General features: G+C 41.1%; 2 protein-coding genes across 4 annotated transcripts in view; one reads left to right on the top strand and one right to left on the bottom strand.

Annotated features, from left to right (window-relative positions):
* Positions 1-551: 551 nt before the first annotated feature.
* LOC130914984 (gasdermin-E-like) lies at positions 552-15,922 on the top strand. 2 transcript variants are annotated; one of them, XM_057834606.1, is made up of 10 exons: positions 552-680; positions 4,022-4,284; positions 6,439-6,631; positions 8,715-8,826; positions 11,375-11,495; positions 11,793-11,912; positions 12,082-12,209; positions 12,282-12,459; positions 12,593-12,666; positions 12,743-15,922. In XM_057834606.1, exons 2-10 carry the CDS (start codon positions 4,080-4,082, stop codon positions 12,974-12,976), a joined length of 1,365 nt encoding a protein of 454 aa, XP_057690589.1. In that variant the 5' UTR covers positions 552-680; positions 4,022-4,079; the 3' UTR covers positions 12,977-15,922. The 2 variants fall into 2 exon arrangements, with proteins under 2 accessions (XP_057690589.1, XP_057690588.1); XM_057834605.1 differs by having other exon boundaries at positions 8,715-8,886; positions 12,743-15,351.
* LOC130914983 (protein PALS2-like) overlaps positions 14,132-24,999 on the bottom strand; it is a 26,267-nt gene continuing 15,399 nt past the window's right edge. For both annotated transcript variants that reach the window (XM_057834604.1, XM_057834603.1), the window contains exons 8-14: positions 19,289-19,420; positions 19,085-19,187; positions 18,936-19,010; positions 18,694-18,855; positions 15,287-15,489; positions 15,092-15,220; positions 14,132-15,007 (exon numbers count right to left, since the gene is read on the bottom strand). In XM_057834604.1, coding sequence (XP_057690587.1) covers positions 14,831-15,007; positions 15,092-15,220; positions 15,287-15,489; positions 18,694-18,855; positions 18,936-19,010; positions 19,085-19,187; positions 19,289-19,420 — 981 coding nt within the window. In that variant the 3' untranslated portion in view covers positions 14,132-14,830. The remainder of the gene's footprint in view (positions 15,008-15,091; positions 15,221-15,286; positions 15,490-18,693; positions 18,856-18,935; positions 19,011-19,084; positions 19,188-19,288; positions 19,421-24,999) is intronic.

Raw genomic sequence — 24,999 nt, 5'->3', positions numbered from 1 at the left:
AATATTTTGGATTATTTAGGCACAAAATCTGAAGTTCATCTATGTGATGGTCTTTATGGGGTTTTTAAAAATTTCAGTTATCCCAAATTGTTTCTGACCCTTTAGGGGTTTTAAGAATTGACATTAACAGTGCTAATTATTCATGTGGAGTTTGTGAATGATGCAAATGAGAGGAGCTGGCCTGTAGCAAGCATCACTCTTGATTGATTTGTCCACCTCATCCAACGCGCCTTTGATTCCACCTGCAGCTCGGTTGCTGTCCAAACTGAGTTTTCAAACTGTGCCGTGTCAGCTCAAATAAATGCTGCGATGCTTCCCTCTTGTGGAGTCTTACTATGTGTGGAGTCCAAATTATGTTGCAAAAGTGCAAGGGATTGAAAAGTGTACTATTAAAATTGATCGAATTAACACAGCATGCGTGTATGTTTATTCTATTTAATCGAAATGCGAAGTATTGTTTAATAGTTCATGTATGTAATTACATAGGTTTTTCTTTTCAATTTAAATTTTAAAAAGTAAAAACGTGCTGTTTTCTGCTGCTTCCGGGGTGTGTCTTATTGTGACAGGAGACCTCTCCTTGTTTATCGACAGTCTTAGTGAGTTTGTTAGGCGTTCTGAATGATTGTCTTCTCAAAAGGTGTCTCGACTGGGGTTACGTTCACGACGGCTCGGTGAAAACGGTAACTTCATGTACTTTCCGTATGTTTTATCCGATTTTTTTGATAAATCGCTGTTCTTGGAGCTGCTTGCTGGTATCCATTGTTCTCGTGAACGGATGAAGAAATGTCTTCATGAACCCTTTTGCGCACATTGACGATGTGGGCTTCGAATATGTTTATAATACGTGTGCAACTTATTGGCTGCCATTGACAGCGATAAACGAACCAGATCATCTCCAAAATTGACCACCCATTACCTTCGGCGTACCAACACTAACAACCCCGAAATTAGTGAAACAGACCAACAAGTAATTAAAAATAAATTTGTTGTTTTTCTTTTAACTCTCACAGTGCACTCATTTGCTGCAATTCAGTGGTTGTTATTGACGTCTAATTCATTTTGAACGTTCGTTTATTTGTCCTTCCAAGTCGTCAAAATAAGTTCAATGTCTGTCGCAGTCACAGGCATTCAGTGGCGCTTTTAGGGGTGGGGCCAAAGGGGCACTGGCCCCACCTCTAATGGCCTACCGCACGCTACTCGTCACTTCCGTTCATTAATATTCATGACGTTAGCAACTGTTGCTAAGGGGGGACACGCTCCCATTTGTCCCCAATAGTAAATGAATGGAAATAGTGTACGGAGGAGATGTTTACAGAGATAAACCTACCAATTCTGTCCAAAAATGATGTCCGTGGTGCCAAATTAATTGGTAAGGATGTGGAAGAACATACAAATGTATAGTTAAAGAGATGGCTTGAGTGTCGAGGGCTGAAAAAAAGCCGAGCTGATCCACACCCTTTTCCTTACGCCACTGACAATGACGTTCTCCTGTTTCAACAAGCTATCCTTTACCCCATATGCCCTGTCTTTCTTTCATATTATATCCTCTGGTTGTCTTACGTCTCTGACCGTTCTTGGGGGTAATTTATATTGTTAGTTTTGTGTAGCGATCGCAAATGCCATCTGGTTGTCTTACGTCTCTGACCGTTCTTGGGGTAATTTATATTGTTAGTTTTGTGTAACAATCGCAATTGCTACTCAGTGACAGCGAACGAACACTTTTTTTTTTTTTTCCACTAATAACAAATCTTAATTCTATCAATTTATTTACACTTCCCTCTTAGTAAAGTTGTTTCTTTACAACAGAAAAGTTAACAACAGTGGCAGTGAGATACCACTCACTCAGGTCATTCATTGTCAGACAGAAGCAGCACAGCAAAACGCCACGCTAAACAATAAGTTAAAATATAAAAATGGCGTACCTCTTCGGGGGACACTGTGGCAGACGATGGGTCGGGATTGTCATTTGTAAGACCATGACCCACAACAAAATTTTTACTGCATATGAATGTGAATAACTTCAACTTGCTGGCATTAAACTGGTCTTTCGGACGTCCGCGCTAGCTGATCCATTGTTTTTTTTTTTTTCTTTGAGTCTTTGTTTTCGGGAAACGTATGAAGAAAACATCTTTCAAATGTGAACGGTCGTAATGTCTAGAGTCGTTTCTACAAGTTCCATAGTAGCAGTGTTTGATCGACATGTTTGTTTTTGAAAGATTACCAGAAAAACTAGCAGAAATATAATGGTTTGCATGCGAGAGCGTGTCTATGTCCAACTTCCGCTTTACGTCGTTGTGACGTCACGGTCTAAAAATAGCTTTCGTGCGGTACGCTATTTGAATGGCCTCTGAAGTGCCCCTGTTCCTATTTTAGCACAAAGCTTGGCAATCAGCGAATCCTTCTTTTCTGAAGTGAGAGAAAATGAGATATTGTTTCTAGAGTATGTTTAATATTAATGCTGCTTTTCGTGTTTAAAATGACTTTTCAAAGTAATTAAAAGTATTGTTCCATGTATTGTATGTACAGGCACACAGGATACCCTTTAGCACCTTAAGCCCATTTTGGCCGAATTCGTATGCCTTTGATGTTGCCTTTATATTTCAAAGAAACATTGTTCACAATGGCCAGGTTGGGTCCCTTGTTTCAAGACACCATAACCTTCATGTCCAAACTATTGTTTTCGTCACAGACCAATTATAATCAACATTTTGGACCCAAAATCTTTTGTCAAAATTTGTAATGTTGATGTCCTATTAACAACCAAACATGTTCGACCAACCGTTTTGAAGCTTGATAATATTTATTCAACTCGTTAGGATAAACATTCAACAGAAAAATAAGACTGAATGGTTTTATATTTGACAATTCAACACAAACAGCAGGTATGGTCATAGGCGTTTTTGGCCTTCCCATCTTTTCATCAAAAGTATATACATGCAATCAAGCTTCTCGAACACACACATCTACTGTATATACAAATTGAAAAGTTTGATAGTGAAGAAAAAAAATCAAATATAACATTGAAAAAAGTCATTTAAAAAATATTGGCAATAAACTAGTTCAGTTCTTTTTTTTTTTCAGACATTCGAATCCGTTTCTTCTTGAACAGGATACAGAGCTACGTCAGACACAACGTCACAAAGCCCACTCTTCCCAACTCGCCGACTCTTCCGAAGAAAACAAAGACAAATCCGGGTCATCCTCTTCCTTGAGTTGATGAAATAATGCATTAGCTTGCGCTAAATTTAGTTTTCGATTCATTCCGCACGTTTCAAAGTCGCTCGCTCAATCCAACTTGCCGTTGCTCGCTCCCTTGCCTCCCTTTCCTTATGTGGCGCCTCGCTCAGCAATTTATTAAAAATATTCACTTTAGGTTTGTCCTCCTTGACCTCACAACAGCTCCTGGGATATGTAGTCTTTCATGGTGCTTTCGGTTTTGAAAAAAGGAAATATGGCCATAAACACATGGTCCATGCAGCGTTTTAATGCTTATTTATGAGTGCGATAAAGCTATAAAACTCAAATGACATTATCCCTGTTTTACTTGGACGATTGACTTCAAGTAAAAACAGGTGTGGCCCTCAACTTCCACACTTTCAAATGAGACCAACTAGCAAGTGGGTGACATAACAGCGTGACGAGGCTTCAAAGATGAAAAAAATTATGTAAAATTAAAGATGGTTTTCGTGTTTAAAATGGCTTTTCAAAAAAGTGATTATAATTATTGTTCCATGTATTGTATCCTTATGTACTTGCACACAGTATGATTAAATACAAATTATTAAAAACGTTGCTGATGTTCATACTGCCTCATGCAGGATAATATGCATGTTGCCTTGTTGACAAAAACAAATATGGATTTGTTTTTACATGGTTTACATGTGGCGCCTTCTTGGCCCCTGTTTCAGAAAAATCCTATAACAGCTACTGATTGAAACATCACTCACCAATAACCACTAACTGATTTGACGTCTATTGCTACCAATGGCAGACAATAAGATAAGTTCCTTTTGTTATGAAGGCGTGTCCGAGCTCTTGGGCGGACTATTCGTCTCTCCGAACACCTTCCGGACGGGGAGATGTTTGCCACAGCCACCAGGAACTTTGTGGATGAGGTGGACCCCGGTGGTTTGTTGATCCCAGTGAGAAGCCTCAACGACTCCATTACTCTACTCACTGTGGTGGTGAGCCAAAAACGTTTCTGGTGCTGGCAGAAGCCCAAATATATTCCCACTGACTTCACCCTCAATGACATTCTCACAGGAGACACGCCTATCACTCCAGGTAAACAAATTACTTTGTAATTATTTGCATTGTGTTAAAATACCATGGTGGGCTTTAAACATTAGTATCAATAAGCCATGACTTACGTATTGAAACTCATTTATTATATTTGAAACTCAAGTGTGAAATTAAACAATCAAGTTAGCCCTTTTTATTTATTTCTAAAAGATGGACATAAACCTGTATTGGCTTCACCCAAGTAACATCCATTTGCAGTAGGGCTGCAAAAAAAACTGTTCTTTTTACAATCGATTGACCGGATGATTAAACGATTAATCATATAAATGTCACTTTTTTTCAGTTACCTTCACAATTTAACTTGAAGTTGTCTTAGGCATGTTGTAATTAATAATTAAAACAAAATAGATGACTATTTCCTTCAAAAATAAATTTCCATTATAGCATCCTGACTTAACCGTAGTCTACAATTGTACAGTTTTAAGTACATTAGTGCTACAACAATTATTCGATTAACTCGAGTATTCGATTAGCAAAAAAATATTCGAATTAAATTTTGTTGCTTCGAGTATTTGTTTAAATAAAGTGGCGTTGTAATGGTTTATTTTGAAAGCATTTGCATTTAGTTTCATTGATTAGGGTGGATATACTGCCCTCTGGTCTGCCTCTTTTCACATGGCTGAATCCAACTGCTCCCCATTAAGACCAACGTAAGCTAAGTTTTTGTTTGAGCTAATGTTTTTCAATGCAGTCACAATTTAGTTTATACAGTAGGTATATTTAGCTGTTTTTTTCTGGGAATATGTGTCTGAATCATTTGTTAAGAGCATTGTAAAAAAAAAAAAAAAAAACTTTAGCATTTTATATCATTTAAGCTAGCGGACTTTTTCAATGTAAGTTAGCCAATTGTTCTTTTGTTGTACATAGATCCTCATTTAAAAAAAATAAAATAAAAATTATACCGTTTGAGGGTCAGCTCAGGTATTTTAAATTTTCATGTTCCTTATCCGATTACTCGATTATTCGAACTAACTAGTCCATCGATCAATCGACTACTAAAATATTTGATAGCTGCAGCCCTAAAGTACATAAAACTGGTTTAAGTTTATAATAAAGGTTTGGAGTACAAAACATAAAAAGGATTTTCTCAGTACACAACTCAGACAAAAGTCCTGTTCAAGAAAATTGTAAAAAATAAAAAAATAAAAAAAATTTTTAAGTGCTGCTGATTGAGCTTTTTTTCTTGTAAGCAAAGTGCCAATATAAATCGTGTCAATGACTCATGTATTTTTCTTTAAACAAACTAAACAACAAAATCCAATAAGGAGGAGGCAGCCTGTAATGAATCTGCTTTCTATATAAAACAGTTGTTCATAAATACAATCCATACCCAATTTCAAAGCACACTCTCTTGTATGGCAATTTACAGTTTGAATGGTAGTTTGTGTTAAAAGGAGACTCGAAGCTGTTATATGAATGGGTTTATGTGTGTGGTTTCTTTATTTAAAAAAAGAAATGAGACAACTTTACCATCTAACAATAACTCAAGTGGTAATATGCTTCTCCAAAACACAATACAAACAGGCACTTAAGACACTGTTTAGCATAATCGCTAAGGATTAACGTCTTGTCAACAAAGAATACAAACAATAGAATTGGCTTCATTTACTCACCTCTGTCGGAGGCACACTGGATCTAACAACACAAAAGACAGACTGACTCTCGACACTGTGAACTCTCTCTCTCATACTCAAATCAATGGCGCCCGTAGCCTCACGTTATACACAAACAATGACCCAAACGGGACCGCTCATAGCTGCCGGCAAAAATGGATTATCAAATTCTTGGTAACTAATTTATTAATCTATTTAATCGATTAGTTGTTGCAGCCTTAATTTGCAACCATTAAAAAAAATTGAGCACTACGAATAATCGTGACAAGGTAACAAATAGTCCTTTACATTTCATGAGAAAGAATACTCTCCAAAGCACAATGAATTCAATCAAAGTGGCGATAAATGGTGTTATTATATCTTTTGACGAAAGAATGTTAGGGACCTTTTATTAAAACAGCTTGGACCTGACTTAAGTACATCATATTCATATTTCTTGATCTAAAGCAGTTGTTTTGTTTTACTTACCGTACTTGTGAAATTTTGTTTATTGCTAGTTGAACTGATAAATATCTGTCTGTAGTTTTAACAGAGATAGACTTCATCAAATACAATGGGACATATGGTGACAACATTCAAGGGTCGATGGATGCCACTTTCATCCACTCAAACGTGAACGCAGAGGGAAAAGACTCATCCAAACTGCAGTTCTCATTTGGCAGTTTGAAGAAAGACGAAGTGGATGTGCGCAAGCTACTGCAAGACTCTAAAAAAAGGTTTGCTTCCTTCAATGTGTTCTCTTGAATGTCATTTTTGTCTAAACAATGCTATAATGCATGTCTGCTTTCAAAAGAAATCTATACAATTTTTAAACAGGAGAAAAAATAGTGATTAATTGTGAACTGTTGTTAAATGGATCACAAGTTTTATTTTATAATGGTTTTTCGAGGACAGTATTTCAATTTAACCCTTCCATGCACGTTTTTTTTTTTTTTTTAATGGTTTTCTTACATTTTTATAGGACAGTGGTCTCAAAACTATGGCCTGCAGGACAATATTTTGCGGACCCCATTTGACATCTAGTATTAGTAATTATTACAAAAATATACACATATTTTGCAATGAGAAATTTAAATATATATTTTTAACATAATTTTAAATAAAATTAATTAATTAATTGAAGGATTTTTAAAAAATAAATTATCTAAATAATAAAACATAAATTTAAAAAAACACGAGCAATAAAATTTTATTCTAAATAAAACAAAATCAAAGAAATTAAATCTTTAAAAAATAAATTAAAACAAATTGTACTCAATGGCGTACCGCAAGCACTTCCGCTCATTAATATTCGTGCCATTAGCTACTGTTGCTAAGTAAGGACAAGCCACCGTTTGTCCCTAATGGGAAATGAATGGAAATCGTGTACGAAGGAGATGTTTACATCGTTAAACCTACCAGTTCTCTCCGAAAATGATGTGCCTGGTGCCAAATTCACTGGCAAAGATGTGGAAGAACATAAAAATGTTCAGTTAAAGAGATGGCTTTAGTGTCGAAGGCTGAAAAAGACGAAAAAAACGAGCCGACCTAAGCATAGCTTTAGCTTTTTTATCGACGCGACTGACAATAACATTCTCCTGTTTCAACGAGCTATCCTTTACCATCAGCCCTGTCTTTCTTATATATCCTCTGGTTGTCCTATGTCTCTTACCGTTCTTGGGGGTAATTTAGTCAGCTTTGTGTAGCGATCGCAAATGCTACTCAGTGACAGCCAATGAACACTTAATTTTTTCATTGATAACACATCTTAATCCTATAATTTATTTACACTTCCCCCTTACTAAAGTTGTTTTTTATATATATAACAGAAACGGTAACAGTGGCAGTCAGATACCATTGTAATTCTTTTCAGGTCATTCATTGTCAGACAGAAGCAGTACGGCACAACGTTACGCTAAAAAAATAAGTTAAAAATATAAAAATGGCTTACCGCTTTGTCCTCTGAAAGACCATGCCAACCCAACATAATGTTTACTGCATATGAAACGTGAATGGATTCGCCGAGCTGGTGTTAAAGTCCGCGCAAGTTGATTCGGTCTTCACATTTTTTCCTCTCGAGTTATTGGTATCCGGAAACGTATAAAGAAAACATCCTTCATGTGTCGTAATGTCTAGAGTCGTTTCTACAAGTTCCAAAAAAGCAATGCGTGATCGGCATGTTCGTTTTTGAAAGATTACCGGAGAAAAGTAGCACTTTTTACGTTGGGTCTATTCGAGGGCGGGTCTATAATGTCCCACTTCGGCTTTACTTCCGCTTTACGATGCGATGTCACGGTCTAAAAATAGCCTGCGTGCGGTACGCCATTGGGAAAAACGAAGAATTAAGGCATACATTCAAATAAGTGTGGCCTGTGTGTATTTTGCCTCTTGGAATTTTTTTAATAAATTTCTTGCGATCTCACATAGTTAAACTCTTTGGTCACCATTGACGGCAATTGACTGAAATACACTGGACGTCAATTGCCATCAATGGTGTTATCAATTTTAATTTCCCTCTCTTACTGACTACCACAATGCATATCTGTGACCTGGGCCTGGCCGTGAATGAGTTAAACGAAAGATAACTTTCGGTGGTTTTCATACTAAGAAGTTATCCAGAGTAAATCAGCAACATTAGTCCCTTTTTTGGGACTCTGATGCAGCCCTGACTCTTATTTCCAGTTAACCCCTCATTAAATTGAGTTTTGAGACCCCTGATAGAGGAGAAAGCAACTTTTGAAAAAAAATGTTCACCGTAGTAACCACTGTGCCTGAAAGGGTTCATGTCAACTTTACTGAATTTTATTGTATTGTCCCCAGTCTTATAGACATGTCCCACAGTCTGATCAAGCAGACTAAGAAGAAACGCCAGGTGTTCGGTGTGGTCAAAGAGCGCATTGTGACCAGCCAGCCTTGTAGTGTCATCGAGGAGGTACAGCAGGCGGGGGAGTGTGGTGGGACGCTCAGCCTCTGCGGGCCCAAGAGTCCAAAGGTCCAACTGGAACTAATCACAAACATCTTTATGACATTTTTTTAAAAACATATTACTCAATGTGCAGTATCGATAAACTTGCTTCTTTAGGAACACTCAATTCAACACAGGCCTCAGAGTCTCGAAAGTCAAACGCTCCAAATGTGATCTGTGCGTGAAACTGATCGAAATTCAATCAACATATACAACCATATACTACACCATATATAACATGATACTCCTTTTCAGTTTTTTTTTTTAACATTCATGGTGATGTTTTATGACACACGAAAGTGCATTTTTAATACTAAATTCTGTTGTTCTCTTACAATAGGAGTGTTAATTGGTAATATTCATTTTTATGTTAAGATTCTGGAAGAGTGGGGGGAGAGTCAAGCGCAGGAAGTTGAGCAAACTGGCATTGTACTTAACTGTGGTGCTTACAATAGGTAATAGAAGGGACTTAACATCCCTTAAGTAAGTAAGCATTGGAGTCAGACCCACTTCTTAACACACCTTTTGTTTAACCAAACACACCCCACCTATTTACAGACAAAACTACAGTTGTGGTGTCACTTCACCCACAAGAACACTGGCTTAAGTACGCTGTGTATGTTGATGTTTTGCAATTGGTCCCAGGTTCACTTTTATGTCTAATCCTGTAATCAGATGTTGACACCCCTACACATACATGCACTTAAACTGGGTGTGGCTGATTAACTCTGCTAGGAGTACATTTAACTCTGCCAGGGGTGTCTGTGTTCATCTCACTTAATTGACAGCGCACAAAGATCGATCTTAACACTGCTAGTGTTTAAACAACACCCAAATAAACACCGATCAACTTAAAATAATTTACACCAAAAAATCAACTCTACAGATTTTGCTGTGTATGTTGACAAACAAACAGCACTGCTTGACAGTGGTATGAAAAAGTATATGAACCTATGGGAATGTCTCACATTTCTGCTTAAAATCAGCATCAAATGTGATCTGATCTTCGTCAACATCACACAGATGAAAAAACAGTGTCTGCTTTAACTAAAACCACCCTTATATTTATAGGTTTTCATATTTTAATGAGGATAGTATGCAAACAGTGACAGAATGTGGAAAATAAGTAAGTGAACCATCACATTTAATATTTTGTGGTCCCCCTTTGGCAGCTATAAATTCAACCAGACACTTCCTGTAGCTGCAGATCAGTCTGGCACATCGATCAGGACTAATCTTGGCCCATTCTTCTTTATAAAACTGCTGTAGTTCAGTCAGATTCCTGGGATGTCTGGCATGAATCGCTTTCTATTGGTCATCCCACAGCATCTCAATGGGGTTCAAGTCTGGACATCGACTTGACCACTCCAGAACGTGTATTTTGTTCTTCTGAAACCATTCTGAAGTTGATTTACTTCTGTATTTTGGATCGTTGTCTTGTTGCAGCATCCATCCTCATTTAAGCTTCAACTGTCAGACAGACGGCCTTCGGTTTTCCTGCATAACATCCTGATCAACTTTTGAATTCATTCTTCTATTAATGATTGCAAGTTGTCCAGGCCCTAATGATGCTCGCTCCACCATGCTTCACGATGGGGATGATGTGTTGATGTTGAGCTGTTCCATTTTTCCTCCACACATGACACTGTGTGTTACTCCCAAACAATTCAACTTTGGTTTCATCATTCCACAAAATATTTTGTCAAAACGTCTGTGGAGTGTCCAAGTGCCTTTTTGTGAATAGCAACAATGTTTTTTTTGGACAGCAATGGCTTCCTCTTTGGGGTCCTCCCATGAACACTATTCTTGGCTATAGTTTTACATATAGTTGATGTGTGCACAGAGATATTGGACTGTGCCAGTTATTTCTGTAAGTCTTTAGCAGTCACTCTAGGGTTCTTTTTTACCTCTCTCAGTATTCTGCGCTGAACTCTTGGCGTCATCTTTGGTGGACGGCCACTCCTTGACTGCCGATTAATGAACATTCAGACTTTTAGAGATGGTTTTGTGTCCTTTCTCAGCTTTATATAAATAAACAATCCTTGATCGCAGGTCTTCAGACGGCTTTTTTGACCGAGCCATGATGCACATCAGGCAATGCTTCTCATCAAGACAACTCTTACCAGGTGTGTGTTTTGTAGTGGGAAGGGCAGCTTTAAACCACTCATCCGTGATTGGGCACACACCTGACTTAAAATGTTTGGTCACAAACTGGTTCCAATTGCTCTTTCAGTCCCCCTAGGCAGAGGGTTCATTTACTTATTTTCCCCCCTTCTGTCATTTTTTGCATGCAATCCTCATTAAAATATGAAAACCTATAAATGTTTGGGTGGTTTTAGTTAAAGCAGACACTGTATTTTCACCTGTGTGATTTTGACAAAGATCAGATCACACTTGATGGTGATTTTATGCAGAAATGTGAGAAATTCCAAAAGGTTCAGATAGTTTTCATACCACTGTATTTTGTTGTCTTAGGAAGACCATCAAATTGAACATGTGTCTACTGTATGTGCAGGTGTCACTGAAAGACAATGGCAGCCTAAGCAAAGATAGCAACGTTACCATGGAGATTCCCAAAAACACCACCCTGGCCTATGCCCTCATTGACCTTGAGGTGAAGCAGGATGGTCACTATGGTGAGATGCCATCAATGAAATACAAGTTTTATATACACTATAGTATATAGAGTACACACACACAGAGAAATTCTGTTTTTATTTTACATAATTTATATGATTATAGCTTTCGCTATTAAAAAAAATATTTTAAAACAATCTAAATAATTTAAAATATAGAAATTAGTTAGGAATTTCATTCTGAAATGTATTTTTCCGCTGCTGTAAAACTGTATATGAGATCCACTTTTGGAATAGGACTGAAAGGGAAGTGTCTCTGATATTCTAATGAGATTTGAAATGCCTGTGTTCCCACAGAGCTGTGTCTGATGTCAAACAAGGGGGGCTTTGAGGTGGACAGTCCCACCCAAAAAGGGCTGGTGGGTGTCACTGGAGCTTCTGTTCCAAACAACCCAGAAGTCACCCGACTTGCAGAAGGTCACTTAATGTTTCTCCTCAGCACTATTTCAACTTTGCACAATATCCCAAATATTTCTGAATATTTTTTTCAACAAATTATTATTATAAAAAACAAAACAAAAAACTCCAAATAACCTGCTAACAAAAAGACTGTTTTGATGGGGTTTTTTTGTGTTGACATTTGCAGAACTGAAGAATCTGCATGCCCATTTCCAGCTCTTGTCATCTCTTCCTGCCACCAGCAAGGCTTCTCTGCTCAAAATCATGACAGGAATCATAGAAGACCAAGCAGCCCTCAGTGCTCTTCAGAGTGTGGTGAGAAGACTCAAATGGCTTGATCACTTGACTTTATGATAATTATGGTCTTCCTTTGTCCGTCTCGCTTAGCTGGACCAGATGCTTGTTGATAAGAGCGCAAACATGGCCGACATTTCAGAGGCACACAAACAAAGCATCCAGCCTGTTCTGGAAATGTTGAAAGAGTTGGAATGCGGGTCAGAGGGACAGACTGAGCATTCTGCATCTCTCCTCAGTGCTCTGCACCTCCTTACGAGTGCACTGGATGGTGAGCATGACATCTGAAAATTGTTATTTTTTTCAAAACCAAGTTTTTAAACAAAAATCTGCTCACTTTCTACATTCAGTGAATGATTTGAATCTCATCTAATTGTGTGTTTTCCCATGTATTTGCTTTACAGAACTGACTCATGATTGTCTTGCAGCGCTGAGAGCCTGCAGCAGTCCTGCTGTGTTAAAAATCGTAGAGCTTCTGGTTTGTAAAGAGAATCCCAAAAGTACTACAACAGTTTTTATATGAGTTTTTTATTGTTTTTTCACATCTGTTCTAGGTACAGTGCTTGTCTGGAAGCGGGGAGTCACCAGCGAGCAACACAAATGTCGCTGCACTGCCAGAGGACGTGTTGGCGAACTTGGAACATCTGTTCACCTCATCTGACGTGAGCTTACTGCGAGACGGTGACACAGCGAGGATTCAAATAAACCAGCTGCAAGAGCCAGGATATCGCCCACTTATCATGTGCATCGCTCTCAGAGGCCTACACGCACTGGCCCAATGTGTTTAACATAACCCTACAAATAGGCGCTTTTACTGCGAGGAGCAATCATCGAAATTTATCAGCAGGGAAAAGCAACAAATAAGCTGCTTAAAAGACATGAAAACCTTTTATACTGTAATATAAACGCCTTTCACATTTAGCTGCGACATGAGTAAATGTGCTCTTTTATCATGGTTTCATCTTTTCGAAAGACTACTGATTTGTGTCAAACCTTCCTTGATTTATCATAACCCTTTTGCACTACACTACTGTATAAATTAACACTAGGTTACTTTTCAGTTTTTGTCGATTTTAGCGACGCCGGTGGACAAAAGCAGTAGTGTTTTGCATTAAAGAAGACTCCCGTTTCCCATGAGGACCAGCACACACCCACACAGTGTCATAAAATCATCACTTAATCAAAAATCAATCTCCCGGTCGCCTGCAGATGGATTAAACAACATTTCTGTTGCCAGCGGCTGTATGAAGGATGAATAGTAATAAGGTAATCCATCCGGTTGTGGCTAAACAATAGCACATGACAGTTAACAAGTGACTTGGTGTGTCTAAAGACTTGTCAGCGCTGATGAGTTCGGTGGGGGGGTGTCACGCTAGCGAGTGAAAGCCGGACCAATGTTTAGTCTGTATCCTGGTAGCCTCCATTTTTTTCCTCCTTAGACAAAACGTTTTGTCTCTTTTGTTGCTCTGCCATATTTGCAGAATTTGCGCAGAAGCATTCACACTTCCATATTTTTAATGAATGGGGAAAGTGGGAAATGATGCATGCCGTAAAAAAGTCAGGACATTTGTTGTTGGTTTTTTTTGTGTGGCAGGGTTCCTACCACCCTCCTCAAAGTTAGTGTGGGTGAAAGCGATACAGACCCCCCTCTATATATAAAAGAAGTTTCATTCAACTAGTTGTCAGTCGACATCACGTTATAAAAATATTTTATAAAGGTTGAAAACTTACCTTGTGTTGCTTTAAAACTAACAAAAAGATTGCATGTTGATCTCTAAGCCTCATGGCTCATAAAAGAAAAAATTTCCTTTTTTCTATCTTGTGAACCTCTACAAATCACCTTAATGTTTTTGCTTAAAAAAAATAAACACACTGGGTACACATTTTGCATTTTTAAATTTGTCTCATTTCTATTTAAAAAAAAAAAAAAAAAGCAGGAATGGTTAGATTAAAAAACACATTTATTCAACATTGGAAAATACATCTTATCTGAAATATAAGTAAAATATGGTTTTTAAGTCAGTAAATCTGTTTTGGCAGTTTAAGTGGGATCACATCAAAAGGGACGTTTTATTGAGACAGCACCCTGTTTAATTAAAACGTTTTTTGTAGTCAAATGCAGCACCACGTGGTTAGTTTGAGAGAAACATCAATGTTTACATTTATGTGACCTGTTCTTGGCATAGTAAGGGAAATGTATGATGGGCACATTGTTATCTCTTAGTTCCATTCGATCCTTTCCACTTAACGAAAAACAGGCAAAAAAAGCAGCCTTATTAAGTGGTGGTGACTACTAGTAGGATGACAACAAATAGTGGCAAAATGAGATGAGTAAACGCAAACACTGAGGTGAGGTATCATTAAAAAGCAAGCCCTCCATTTTCTTAATAGAATAAATAGACAACTTACATACAAGGGTAACATTAAATAACGGGACATGTCCAATTGATTTCTATTAAAAAACACCGACACAAAATGACTCCCAATCAATTTGATGAGTATATTAAAAGAGTTTGCCAATAAATAAGTACACTTCCCGTGCGCTGTGACTTGCATAGTGTGCATTGCGGCATCCCCGTTCACATGGCAGGTGTAGCAGCTCCGGACAACCACAGTCCAGTCCGATCAAAGGGGGCGCCTCATCAGTAGACCCAGCTGACCGGGACCCACTGCGGCTCTATGAGTAGTCTCTCTACAGCCTCCTGCAGCTGGTCGAAGGCCTTGTCCAGGTTGTCGTTGTAAATGGTCAGGTCAAAGAAGTGGCTGTAGGCGCGACGGATTCTGGCGCTCTCCTCCACTGTCTTCTTCAAATCATTCTCCTGTGGACCAAAATGATCTTGAGTTTGTCTTTTCTGGTTCCAACTGTTTAATGGGTGAACTGAACTTCCCGTTGTTGAACTTACAGTAAGTAGTTTAGTTGTTAAGCCAGCATCCACCACGGCCTTGTGCATATCTCTCAAGGTGTCGAGCTCAGGAGCGGCGATGAATACCACAAAGGGCATGAACTCAGCAGTTTTGAGCACTTTCAAGGCCTAAACACAAGCGAGTAAATATCAGGTAAAGCTGTCAAATTGTTCCGCGGCGAGCTGGGCGCTCACCTGGGGGTTGACGTCGAGGATACAGGTTCGGCCAGCCGCCACCACCTCGTGGATGGAGTCGATCTTGGTACCGTAGAGGTTGCCGTCGTACTCCCCGTGCTCCAGGAAGCGGCTGTCCTTAATGTCCTGCTCCATCTGATGCCGTGTCACAAAACAGTAGTTCTGGCCGTCTCGCTCTTCTTCTCTTGGACTGCGTGACGTGACTGAAATGACAGAAACGGGACGAGAAGAATGACCACTTTTTCTCTGTGCCAAAATTGCAAAATATGTTTAGTTATATAACGACAAAAAATAAACTCGGCATATCAAATAAACATACATACATACATATATCAAATAAATAAAATGAAATGAAATAAGCTTTGCAGGTTATTGACGCACCCTCAGTGGCTTCACGACACAGTGAAGAGTCACAGTAGTAATGCAACAGTCAGTAGCAAATTCATTCACTTTCAATTAATAAGTTCATTAAATTGCATTTTTGTAGTTTTATGCAAGGGGACTGGTGAAAACAAAGTATTTTTGGTTACTTAAGGGTATATTAGAACATATTCTTGGCTAAAGACCATATTAAATGCAGTTCCACATCATCAATAATATTGATGAAGTGTCTCAACTGCTAAGGAAATATAGATGAGCTTTTGCAGAGACCTTTAGGGCTGATAAATATACCTATTGCATGTTTTTCTTACTTTGTAAACAGTCATCTCTGACAGTATGCAGGTTACACTTTAAATGCATCTGTGAAATAATAGACCTAAAAGCAGTGTTGTTAATCTTACTTTAAAAAATTAATTATAGTTACAAATTACTTCTACCAAAAAGTAAATGAGTAGTAGTCGATTAATCAGAGGAACTAGTTAGTTCGAATAATCGAGTAATCGGATAAGGAACATGAAAAATTAAAATACCTGAGCCTCAAACTTTTATTTAATTTTTTTTTTTTATAATGCTTTTAACAAATGGTTCTGACACATTCTCACAAAAAAACGGCTGAATAGACCAATAAACTACATTACGAATGCATTAAAAATAAAACATTAGCTAAAACAACAACTTTGCTTATGTTGGTCTTAACAGTAAGCAGCTGGATTTAGCCATGTGAAATGAGGCCATCTAGAGGGAAGTATATCCACCCAGATCAATAAAACTCAATGCAAACACTTTCAAAATATACCATTACAACGACACTTTAATTAAACAAATACTTGAAGCAGCAAAATTGAATTCGAATCTTTTTTTCTCATCGAAAAAAAAAACTACTCGAGTTAAATCGATTAATCATTGCAGCACTAATTGAGTTAGTAACTCAGTTACAGCAATGTAAGAGTAATTAGTTAAGTAACTGGAGTTACTTTTCATATTTTACACGTTATTACATGATCTGTTCTATAATGTCTTTCACATCAAATATGTTTATATTAACTGATTGAATTGAACTGTTTTTGTTTTTTTTCCATTCAGAAAAAAAAACTATCACACTATGTGATGCTCGAAGGATTTTTGGGACAATCGGCCCTAGCCCAATTCTTTACCCTAAACTTAACTAGACACAAGAGTATTGCGGATATTGCGATAACTAGATTGTAACCTTTGCTATGTTAGGAAGTCATTTAATGTTTTGAATCAACCGTTAAAGTTGTTAAAATTGCTCCCGTTTATCGCATTATTTCCCTTCTGTCTACTTTCGACATGTGAAAGTTTTAAAACTGTTTCATTATTTAAAGATAGTTTCAGGTCAAGATTTTGCTGATTTAGGAGTATTTTAGATAAAAAGTTATTTAGGTTCACTAGGAAGGTTCGCTACAACAGAGCCTTCCTGAGAAGTATCAAGTATCAATATATCAGTATCAAGTTAACATATAATAGTAAACAAATATACAAAAATAACAGTAAATAAAAAACTCCAGTCCCATTCTGTATCAGCAGCTTTAAACTACATTCAATTAAATTAATGTTGTGAATCAACTGTTACAGTTGTTAAAATTGCTCCCGTTATTCCATAATTTCCCTTCTGTCTACTTTTGTCAAAGTTTTAACACTATTTCATCATTTAAAGATAGAGTCAAGACAAGATTCTGCCGATTTAGGAGTATTTTAGATAACAAGATAATTAGGTTCACTACAACAGAGCCTTCTAGAGAGGTCTACTGCTTGCTTTAAGATGGCGGCTGTTTACGTACGCCGGAAAGTCTGTCATTTCCCATCTCTGTTCAATAATACATGGTCAAACACCGACGTCGTCTGTCATTTTGCATCTAGTTCTACATATATATGATATCTACTGTAGCCATACGTTTGTAGCAACTAGCAACTGGGCGTTTTTTGTAGCGGCTGTCAGCCGCAGTCAGGTATTATTGTTTTTTTTATCTAGCGGCATGAGTTAAACATGATATTTACTCTCGGTCCGATCCTCATTGCGTCCCAAAGACCGCGCTGAATGTGTTTTACTTCCGCTTTACCTGGTATAATTCAATAATCGGAATTAGGATATTTGTGAATCGTTCTCGAATCTTCCGCGGCCGAATCACGAATAATCTAAGAATCGGAAATTTTGCACGCCTCTAATGGTAACGCACAGTAACAATATATTTCCCTCCTCCGTCGTTTTCCATTTTCAAATATTTTTGAAAAAGCTCCAGGGAGCCAAGAGGGCAGCGGTAAAGAGCCGCATGCGGCTCTAGAGCCACGGGTTGCTGACCCCCGCACTAAAGCCAAAAACAAAAAAGACAGAAATTCAGACTGCACGGGTGTGGGTACCACAGTTGTGAGGATAAACAAAAACTGAATACATGTTGCAAAATGAAGAAAAAATATATGAAAAACCTTTAAAGCTAAACAATATTTACTACCCTCATAAACATGATCTTACAGCGCTTGAACTGATGCAAAACCACAAAGTGTTAAGTGAAGCTTCACATTGCCGCAACATCTTATTATCATGTAAAAAGAAAAAATGGAAGCATTTATTAAATAACACACAAGATTTTGTTGTGGACTTGTCTTCATATTAGTCATTGATGTGATAGCATCAACACCAAAGTTTGAGCTTTGTCTACAGATGTAGAATACAAGATACTGAAAGAAAAGATGTCCTATAATTTGCTTATAACCCAAAACGTCTAAGAGCACATACTATAATAGTATAAATGGAGGGAAAAAAGTTGACTTTTCATCGGAAAGGCTTGTCTGATGAAAATTTAAATTTGGCCTATATTTTAATTGTAAGGGTTGTTGCAAAATCACAGCACAAGTAAAGGTTCTTAATTATATTATTATTATTCAGAAATGTCAGTACACTCTATATGTTTTGATTAAATTCTGAGAAAAAAAACACTTAATTCCAAAACGTATATGGCTCACTCTTGTCCTTAGTCATTGTCATTTGTTGACTAAAAGTGACTCACAGGGCACAGTGGTTCCATATCGCAGAGGATTCATAACGATGAGTCTGTTCTTCAGGCTCCGCCTCCCGACACCCTGGGCACCAATTAGAACCAGCGTTTTCCTCTGGAAAGCTGGCATCTTGGCCACCTCCTCGTAGATCTGCAGCTCGTAACGGTCAAATTCTGAGGATTTCAAGACAAGCGCAACCTTTCCTCAGTTCCGATTCTCGTGTGTGAATTTTTTTTTGAACGGTGACGCATACCTGCGTTCTTTGTCATGAGATACATCATTTTCTTCTTCTTCTTTTTTTTCACCGAGAGATTTCCACAAAGCAACCCTTAGTGTGCCCAAAAATCATCAGTTGGTTCTTGGCTGCGTGGCCATGTGCACGTGACAGCTGGTGACACTCACCTTTACCTGACAGATCCCAGTCTTTTCTCACAAATGCTTTTCTCTTCTCCTCTAAAAACTGACTGGGGATCAGGCCGGTGACTCCGCCCACAACACTACGTGCCTTAAAACAAAACATAAAAAAACAACTTGTTGGCATCATGTGAAAATACAAATTCAACACCACCAAGTAAAAAGGCTAGTGACTAAAACACGTGAACTCACCTGCCACCAGTTGGGGTCCTCCTTGTTCACAATGTGCAGGATGTCTCCCTTAGAGAAGGCAAGGCCCGCCTCTTTACAAGGAATCAGGTTATCTGAGGCCGGGTTATAGTTAAAATGTGGCTTCATATAAACCTGTCAAGAAATGACAGTTGAATCTCAATATATTACATATATATAACACAAAATGATTGAACTGTACTGTAGTTGTTTCAGTCGTTAATTTTAAAAAATGTAATGGACGGACAACATCGTTAACATAATTGCCCAGAGGAAGGAGTATTGTTTTTTTTTTAAATGTACATACAGTGGTACCTCTACATACAAATTTAATCCGTTCCAGTACCTGGGTTATAAGTCGAAATGGTCATATGTCAGTGCTTCTCAAATATTTTCTGTTACATTCCCCCAAGGAAGACAGAAATGTTTCGCCCCCCCCCCCCCCCCCGCCTAACTCTCTGCCACCAATGGAAATAGTATCATTTGTCTATAAAATTATTATTATAAGCACACCACTGCATAACATTGTGTCCTTTCAATGTAAAAGGGAAAAAAGTAACATAAGATCAACTTACAATGATGTATAACTTTATTAACATTATTTTGTTTGTAACAGAAAAGACTTAAAGCACATCAATTTGCTTGAATTAAAAAAAAGTCACATCCAAACTGGGAGGCACGGTGGCTGAGTGGTTAGCACGTCTGCCTCATAGTTCTGAGATCAAGGGTTCAATCCCGGGCTTCGGCCTTCCTGTGTGGAGTTTGCATGTTCTCCCCGTGCCTGCGTGGGTTTCCTCCGGGAACTCCGGTTTCCTCTCACATCCCAAAAACATGCATGGTAGGCTGATTGAACACTCTAAATTGTCCATAGGTGTGAGTGTGTGCGTGAATGGTTGTGTGTCTCCTTGTGCCCTGCGATTGGCTGGCAACCAATTCAGGGTGTCCCCTGCCTACTGCCCGAAGTTAGCTGGGATAGGCTCCAGCACCTCCGCGACCCTCGTGAGGAATAAGCGGCATGGAAAATGAATGAATGAACATCCAAACTGTAAAAATACACTCAATGTACAACTTTTGACCAATTGAAAAATAAAATGTAATAAAATCAATAAATAATAATAAATTCATATATAATAGAACACAAATGATAGTGTCATTGGACAGAGGAACACTTCATATTTTTGCTCCAGGTAGTATCAGCTCCTTTTCTATGGTGTGGGGTATGGCACCTTGCTGTATATGATGCTAACAATGCTCACTGGTTTACTGATGTAACACTGACAAAGCGGGACAATTGTTCGCAATATTCGGCACGTTTTCGCTGAAAAAGAAATCAAGACAGTTATCAATGTGATTGGGGTCTAATGCCATTGAATGACGTCTTAATTGATTTGCCTTCCTGTTGTCCACTGCGAAATTTTTAGACTCAGTACCTTGTCTCCCACTGTATTGAAAGTCAAAGCCAAAAGCTACGTACGCTTCATTATATTTCCTCGTATTAGCTCTTCATATCTCCAGTGCTCTTTGCAGTGTGCTCTTGTTTGGTTAAAAAATGAGAGCGCCACTTCCACCCACTGAGGGGATGTGCAACTACACTTTATTCGAGTACGGCAAAAAAAGAATGTTCCCCGAGGTCACACGTGCCACCCCCGGCATCTCTCTGCGCCCCCCTGCGGGGCACGCACCGCTCTTTAAGAACTACTGTTGTATGACGAGCGGAATTTTCCCATAAAAATACATTAAAATTCGATTAATTCGTTCCACAGCCCAAAAACCTATGCTAAATCCTTCATAAATGTCACGTTCTGCTCCTGGTGAGACTTTGTGTTGTTACAGAGCCAGCTGTGGGGGCGTTCCTGACATTGCAACTGCAGCTAATTCCTGCTCATGAACAATAGTATAAAGACGCGGGCGATCCACTGGAAAGGCACCGAAATATTTCCCTGCTGGTCGCTATCTTGTACTTTCGAGTAGCCTTGTATTTTGTTATTTCGCCCCAGCTTAGGTGGTTGTCTGCCGCCTTAGTTTTGTATTCCGCTACCTAGTGCAGTTATGTGAGTGTATTTTTCTGTTGTGAGGTCAAACTTTGTTTCCGCATTTGCGGATCCCGACATAATACGGCAGGCAGGTACAACTACAAATTGCAACTACACACAGCAAACCAAATAAATTATAAATAAAAATAGGAATACCAACATAACACTAATAATAATGTAACCATTCGGGCTCTAATGTGGCGGTTGTGTTTTGCATGCTGTTCCTGAACAGACTGACGAGAGTTTTAGGGAGGTACGTTAGAGTTTTTACTTTCACTTTTCATGTTCTGATGTTGTTGGCGTCGGCTACGGCGGACAGTAGCCGTGTTGTGTTGCAGAAGTTCCGAATTAAATGATTAAAAATCTGAGGAAGCTGGCGATTTCCTTGCCAAAGTTACAATAATACTCCTTGAGTCATCACCTTATCGTGGTGGAGGGGTTTGCGTGTCCCAATGATCCTAGGAGCTATGTTGTCTGGGGGTTTTAAGCCCCTGGCAGGGTCACCCATGGCAAACAGGTCCTAGGTGAGGGGCCAGACAAAGAATGGCTCACAAGACCCCTTATGATGGAGAAAATTACAGGATCCAAGTTTCCCTTGCCCGGACGCGGGTTACCGGGGCCCTCCTCTGGAGCCAGGCCTGGGGGTGGGGCTCGAAGGCGAGCGTCTGGTGGCCGGGCCTTTTCCCATGGGGTCCGGCCGGGCACAGCCCGAAAAGGCAACGTGGGTCCTCCTTCCCATGGGCTCACCACCTGTGGGAAGGGCCAAAGGGGTCGGGTGCGTAGCAATTTGGGCGGCAGCCAAAGGCGGGGGCCTTGGCGGTCCGACCCCAGGCTACAGAAGCTAACTCTTGGGACATGGAATGTCACCTCTCTGGCGGGGAAGGAGCCCGAGCTGGTGTGTGAGGCAGAGAAGTTCCAGCTAGATATAGTTGGACTCTCCTCCACACACAGTTTGGGTTCCGATACCAGTCCTCTCGAGAGGGGTTGGACCCTCTTCCACTCTGGAGTTGCCCACGGTGAGAGGCGCCGAGCAGGTGTGGGCGTACTTATTGCCCCCCGGCTTGGTGCCTGTACGCTGGGGTTTACCCCAGTAGACGAGAGGGTAGCCTCCCTCCGCCTTCGGGTGGGGGGACGGGTCCTGACTGTTGTTTGTGCTTATGCACCAAACAGCAGTTCAGAGTACCCACCCTTTTTGGAGTCCTTGGAGGGTGTGCTGGAGAGTGCCCCCTCTGGGGACTCCCTCGTTCTGCTGGGGGACTTCAACGCTCACGTGGGCAATGACAGTGAGACCTGGAGGGGCGTGATTGGGAGGAACGGCCCCCCCGATCAGAACCCGAGCGGTGTTCTGTTATTGGACTTCTGTGCTCGTCACGGATTGTCCATAACGAACACCATGTTCAAACATAAGGGTGTCCATATGTGCACTTGGCACCAGGACACCTTAGGCCGCAGTTCGATGATCGACTTTGTGATCGTGTCATCGGACTTGCGGCCGCATGTTTTGGACACTCGGGTGAAGAGAGGGGCGGAGCTGTCAACTGATCACCACCTGGTGGTGTGTTGGCTCCGATGGTGGGGGAAGATGCTGGTCAGACCTGGCAGGCCCAAACGTATTGTGAGGGTCTGCTGGGAATGTCTGGCAGAATCCCCTGTCAGAAAGGGCTTCAACACCCACCTCCGGCAGAACTTCTCCCTTGTCCCGGGGGAGGTGGGGGACATTGAGTCCGAGTGGACCATGTTCCGCACCTCCATTGTTGAGGCGGCCGATCGGAGCTGTGGCCGTAAGGTGGTTGGTGCCTGTCGTGGCGGCAATCCCCGAACCCGCTGGTGGACACCTGGGGTAAGGGATGCCGTCAAGCTGAAGAAGGAGGCCTATCGGGCCTTTTTGGCCTGTGGGACTCCGGAGGCAGCTGACAGGTACCGGCTGACCAAGCGGACTGCGGCTTCGGCGGTCGCCGAGGCAAAAACTCGGACATGGGAGGAGTTCGGTGAGGCCATGGAAAACGACTTCCGGACGGCTTCGAGGAAATTCTGGTCCACCATCTGGCGTCTGAGGAGAGGAAAGCAGTGCACCATTAACACTGTGTATAGTGAAGATGGTGTACTGCTGACCTCGACTCGGGACGTCGTGAGTCGGTGGGGAGAATACTTCGAAGCCCTCCTCAATTCCACCGACACGCATTCCTTTGAGGAAGCAGAGTCTGGGGACTCTGAGGTGGGCTCTTCGATCTCTGGGGTTGAAGTCACTGAGGTGGTTGGTAAGCTCCTCGGTGGCAAGGCCCCGGGGGTAGATGAGATTCGCCCAGAGTTCCTAAAGGCTCTGGATGTTGTAGGGCTGTCATGGCTGACACGCCTCTATAACATCGCGTGGACATCGGGGACAGTGCCTCTGGATTGGCAGACCGGGGTGGTGGTCCCCCTTTTTAAAAAGGGGGACCGGAGGGTGTGTTCCAATTATAGAGGGATCACACTCCTCAGCCTCCCCGGTAAAGTCTATTCAGGGGTGCTGGAGAGGAGGGTCCGTCGGGAAGTCGAATCTCGGATTCAGGAGGAGCAGTGTGGTTTTCGTCCCGGCCGTGGAACAGTGGACCAGCTCTACACCCTCGGCAGGGTCCTCGAGGGTGCATGGGAGTTCGCTCAACCAGTCTACATGTGTTTTGTGGATTTGGAGAAGGCGTTCGACCGTGTGCCTAGGGGAGTCCTGTGGGGGGTGCTCCGGGAGTACGGGGTACCGAGCCCTTTGGTAAGGGCTGTTCGGTCCCTGTACGACCGGTGTCAGAGTCTGGTCCGCATTGCCGGCAGTAAGTCGAATTCGTTCCCAGTGAGGGTTGGACTCCGCCAAGGCTGCCCTTTGTCACCGATTTTGTTCATAATTTTTATGGACAGAATTTCTAGGCGCAGCCGAAGCGTTGAGGGGGTCCGGTTTGGTGGCCTCAGCATCTCATCTCTGCTTTTTGCAGATGATGTGGTGCTGTTGGCTTCATCAAGCCGTGACCTCCAACTCTCACTGGGGCGGTTTGCAGCCGAGTGTGAAGCGGTTGGGATGAAGATCAGCACCTCCAAATCCGAGACCATGGTCCTCAGCCGGAAAAGGGTGGCATGCCCTCTCCGGGTCGGGGATGAGATCCTGCCCCAAGTGGAGGAGTTTAAGTATCTTGGGGTCTTGTTCACGAGTGACGGTAGGAGGGAGCGGGAGATTGACAGGCGGATCGGTGCAGCGTCTGCAGTGATGCGGACTCTGCACCGGTCCGTTGTGGTGAAGAAGGAGCTGAGCCAAAAGGCGAAGCTCTCGATTTACCGGTCGATCTACGTTCCTACCCTCACCTATGGTCACGAGCTGTGGGTCGTGACCGAAAGAACAAGATCCCGGATACAAGCGGCCGAAATGAGTTTCCTCCACAGGGTGTCCGGGCTCTCCCTTAGAGATCGGGTGAGAAGCTCGGTCATCCGGGAGGGGCTTGGTGTCGAGCCGCTACTCCTCCGCGTTGAGAGGAGCCAGTTGAGGTGGCTCGGGCATCTGGTTCGGATGCCTCCTGGACGCCTCCCTGGAGAGGTGTTCCGGGCCTGTCCCACCGGCGGGAGGCCCCGGGGTCGACCCAGGACACGCTGGAGAGACTATGTCGCTCGGCTGGCCTGGGAACGTCTTGGAATCCCGCCGGAGGAGCTGGCTGAAGTGGCTGG

Source organism: Corythoichthys intestinalis, chromosome 4 (assembly GCF_030265065.1).
Source record: "Corythoichthys intestinalis isolate RoL2023-P3 chromosome 4, ASM3026506v1, whole genome shotgun sequence".
Lineage (NCBI taxonomy): Eukaryota > Metazoa > Chordata > Actinopteri > Syngnathiformes > Syngnathidae > Corythoichthys > Corythoichthys intestinalis.
The sequence above is the reverse complement of the archived record's forward strand: the minus strand, read 5'-3'. Positions and strand labels throughout refer to the sequence as shown.

What these genes read in the sequence shown, in the direction of transcription:
- LOC130914984 (XM_057834605.1), top strand. Translation starts at nt 4,080, where the DNA reads ATGTTTGCCACAGCCACCAGGAACTTTGTGGATGAGGTGGACCCCGGT. An exon ending in AGACACGCCTATCACTCCAG is followed by an intron (nt 4,285 to 6,438) that starts GTAAACAAATTA and finishes ATCTGTCTGTAG; the next exon opens with TTTTAACAGAGATAGACTTC. An exon ending in CTGCAAGACTCTAAAAAAAG is followed by an intron (nt 6,632 to 8,714) that starts GTTTGCTTCCTT and finishes TATTGTCCCCAG; the next exon opens with TCTTATAGACATGTCCCACA.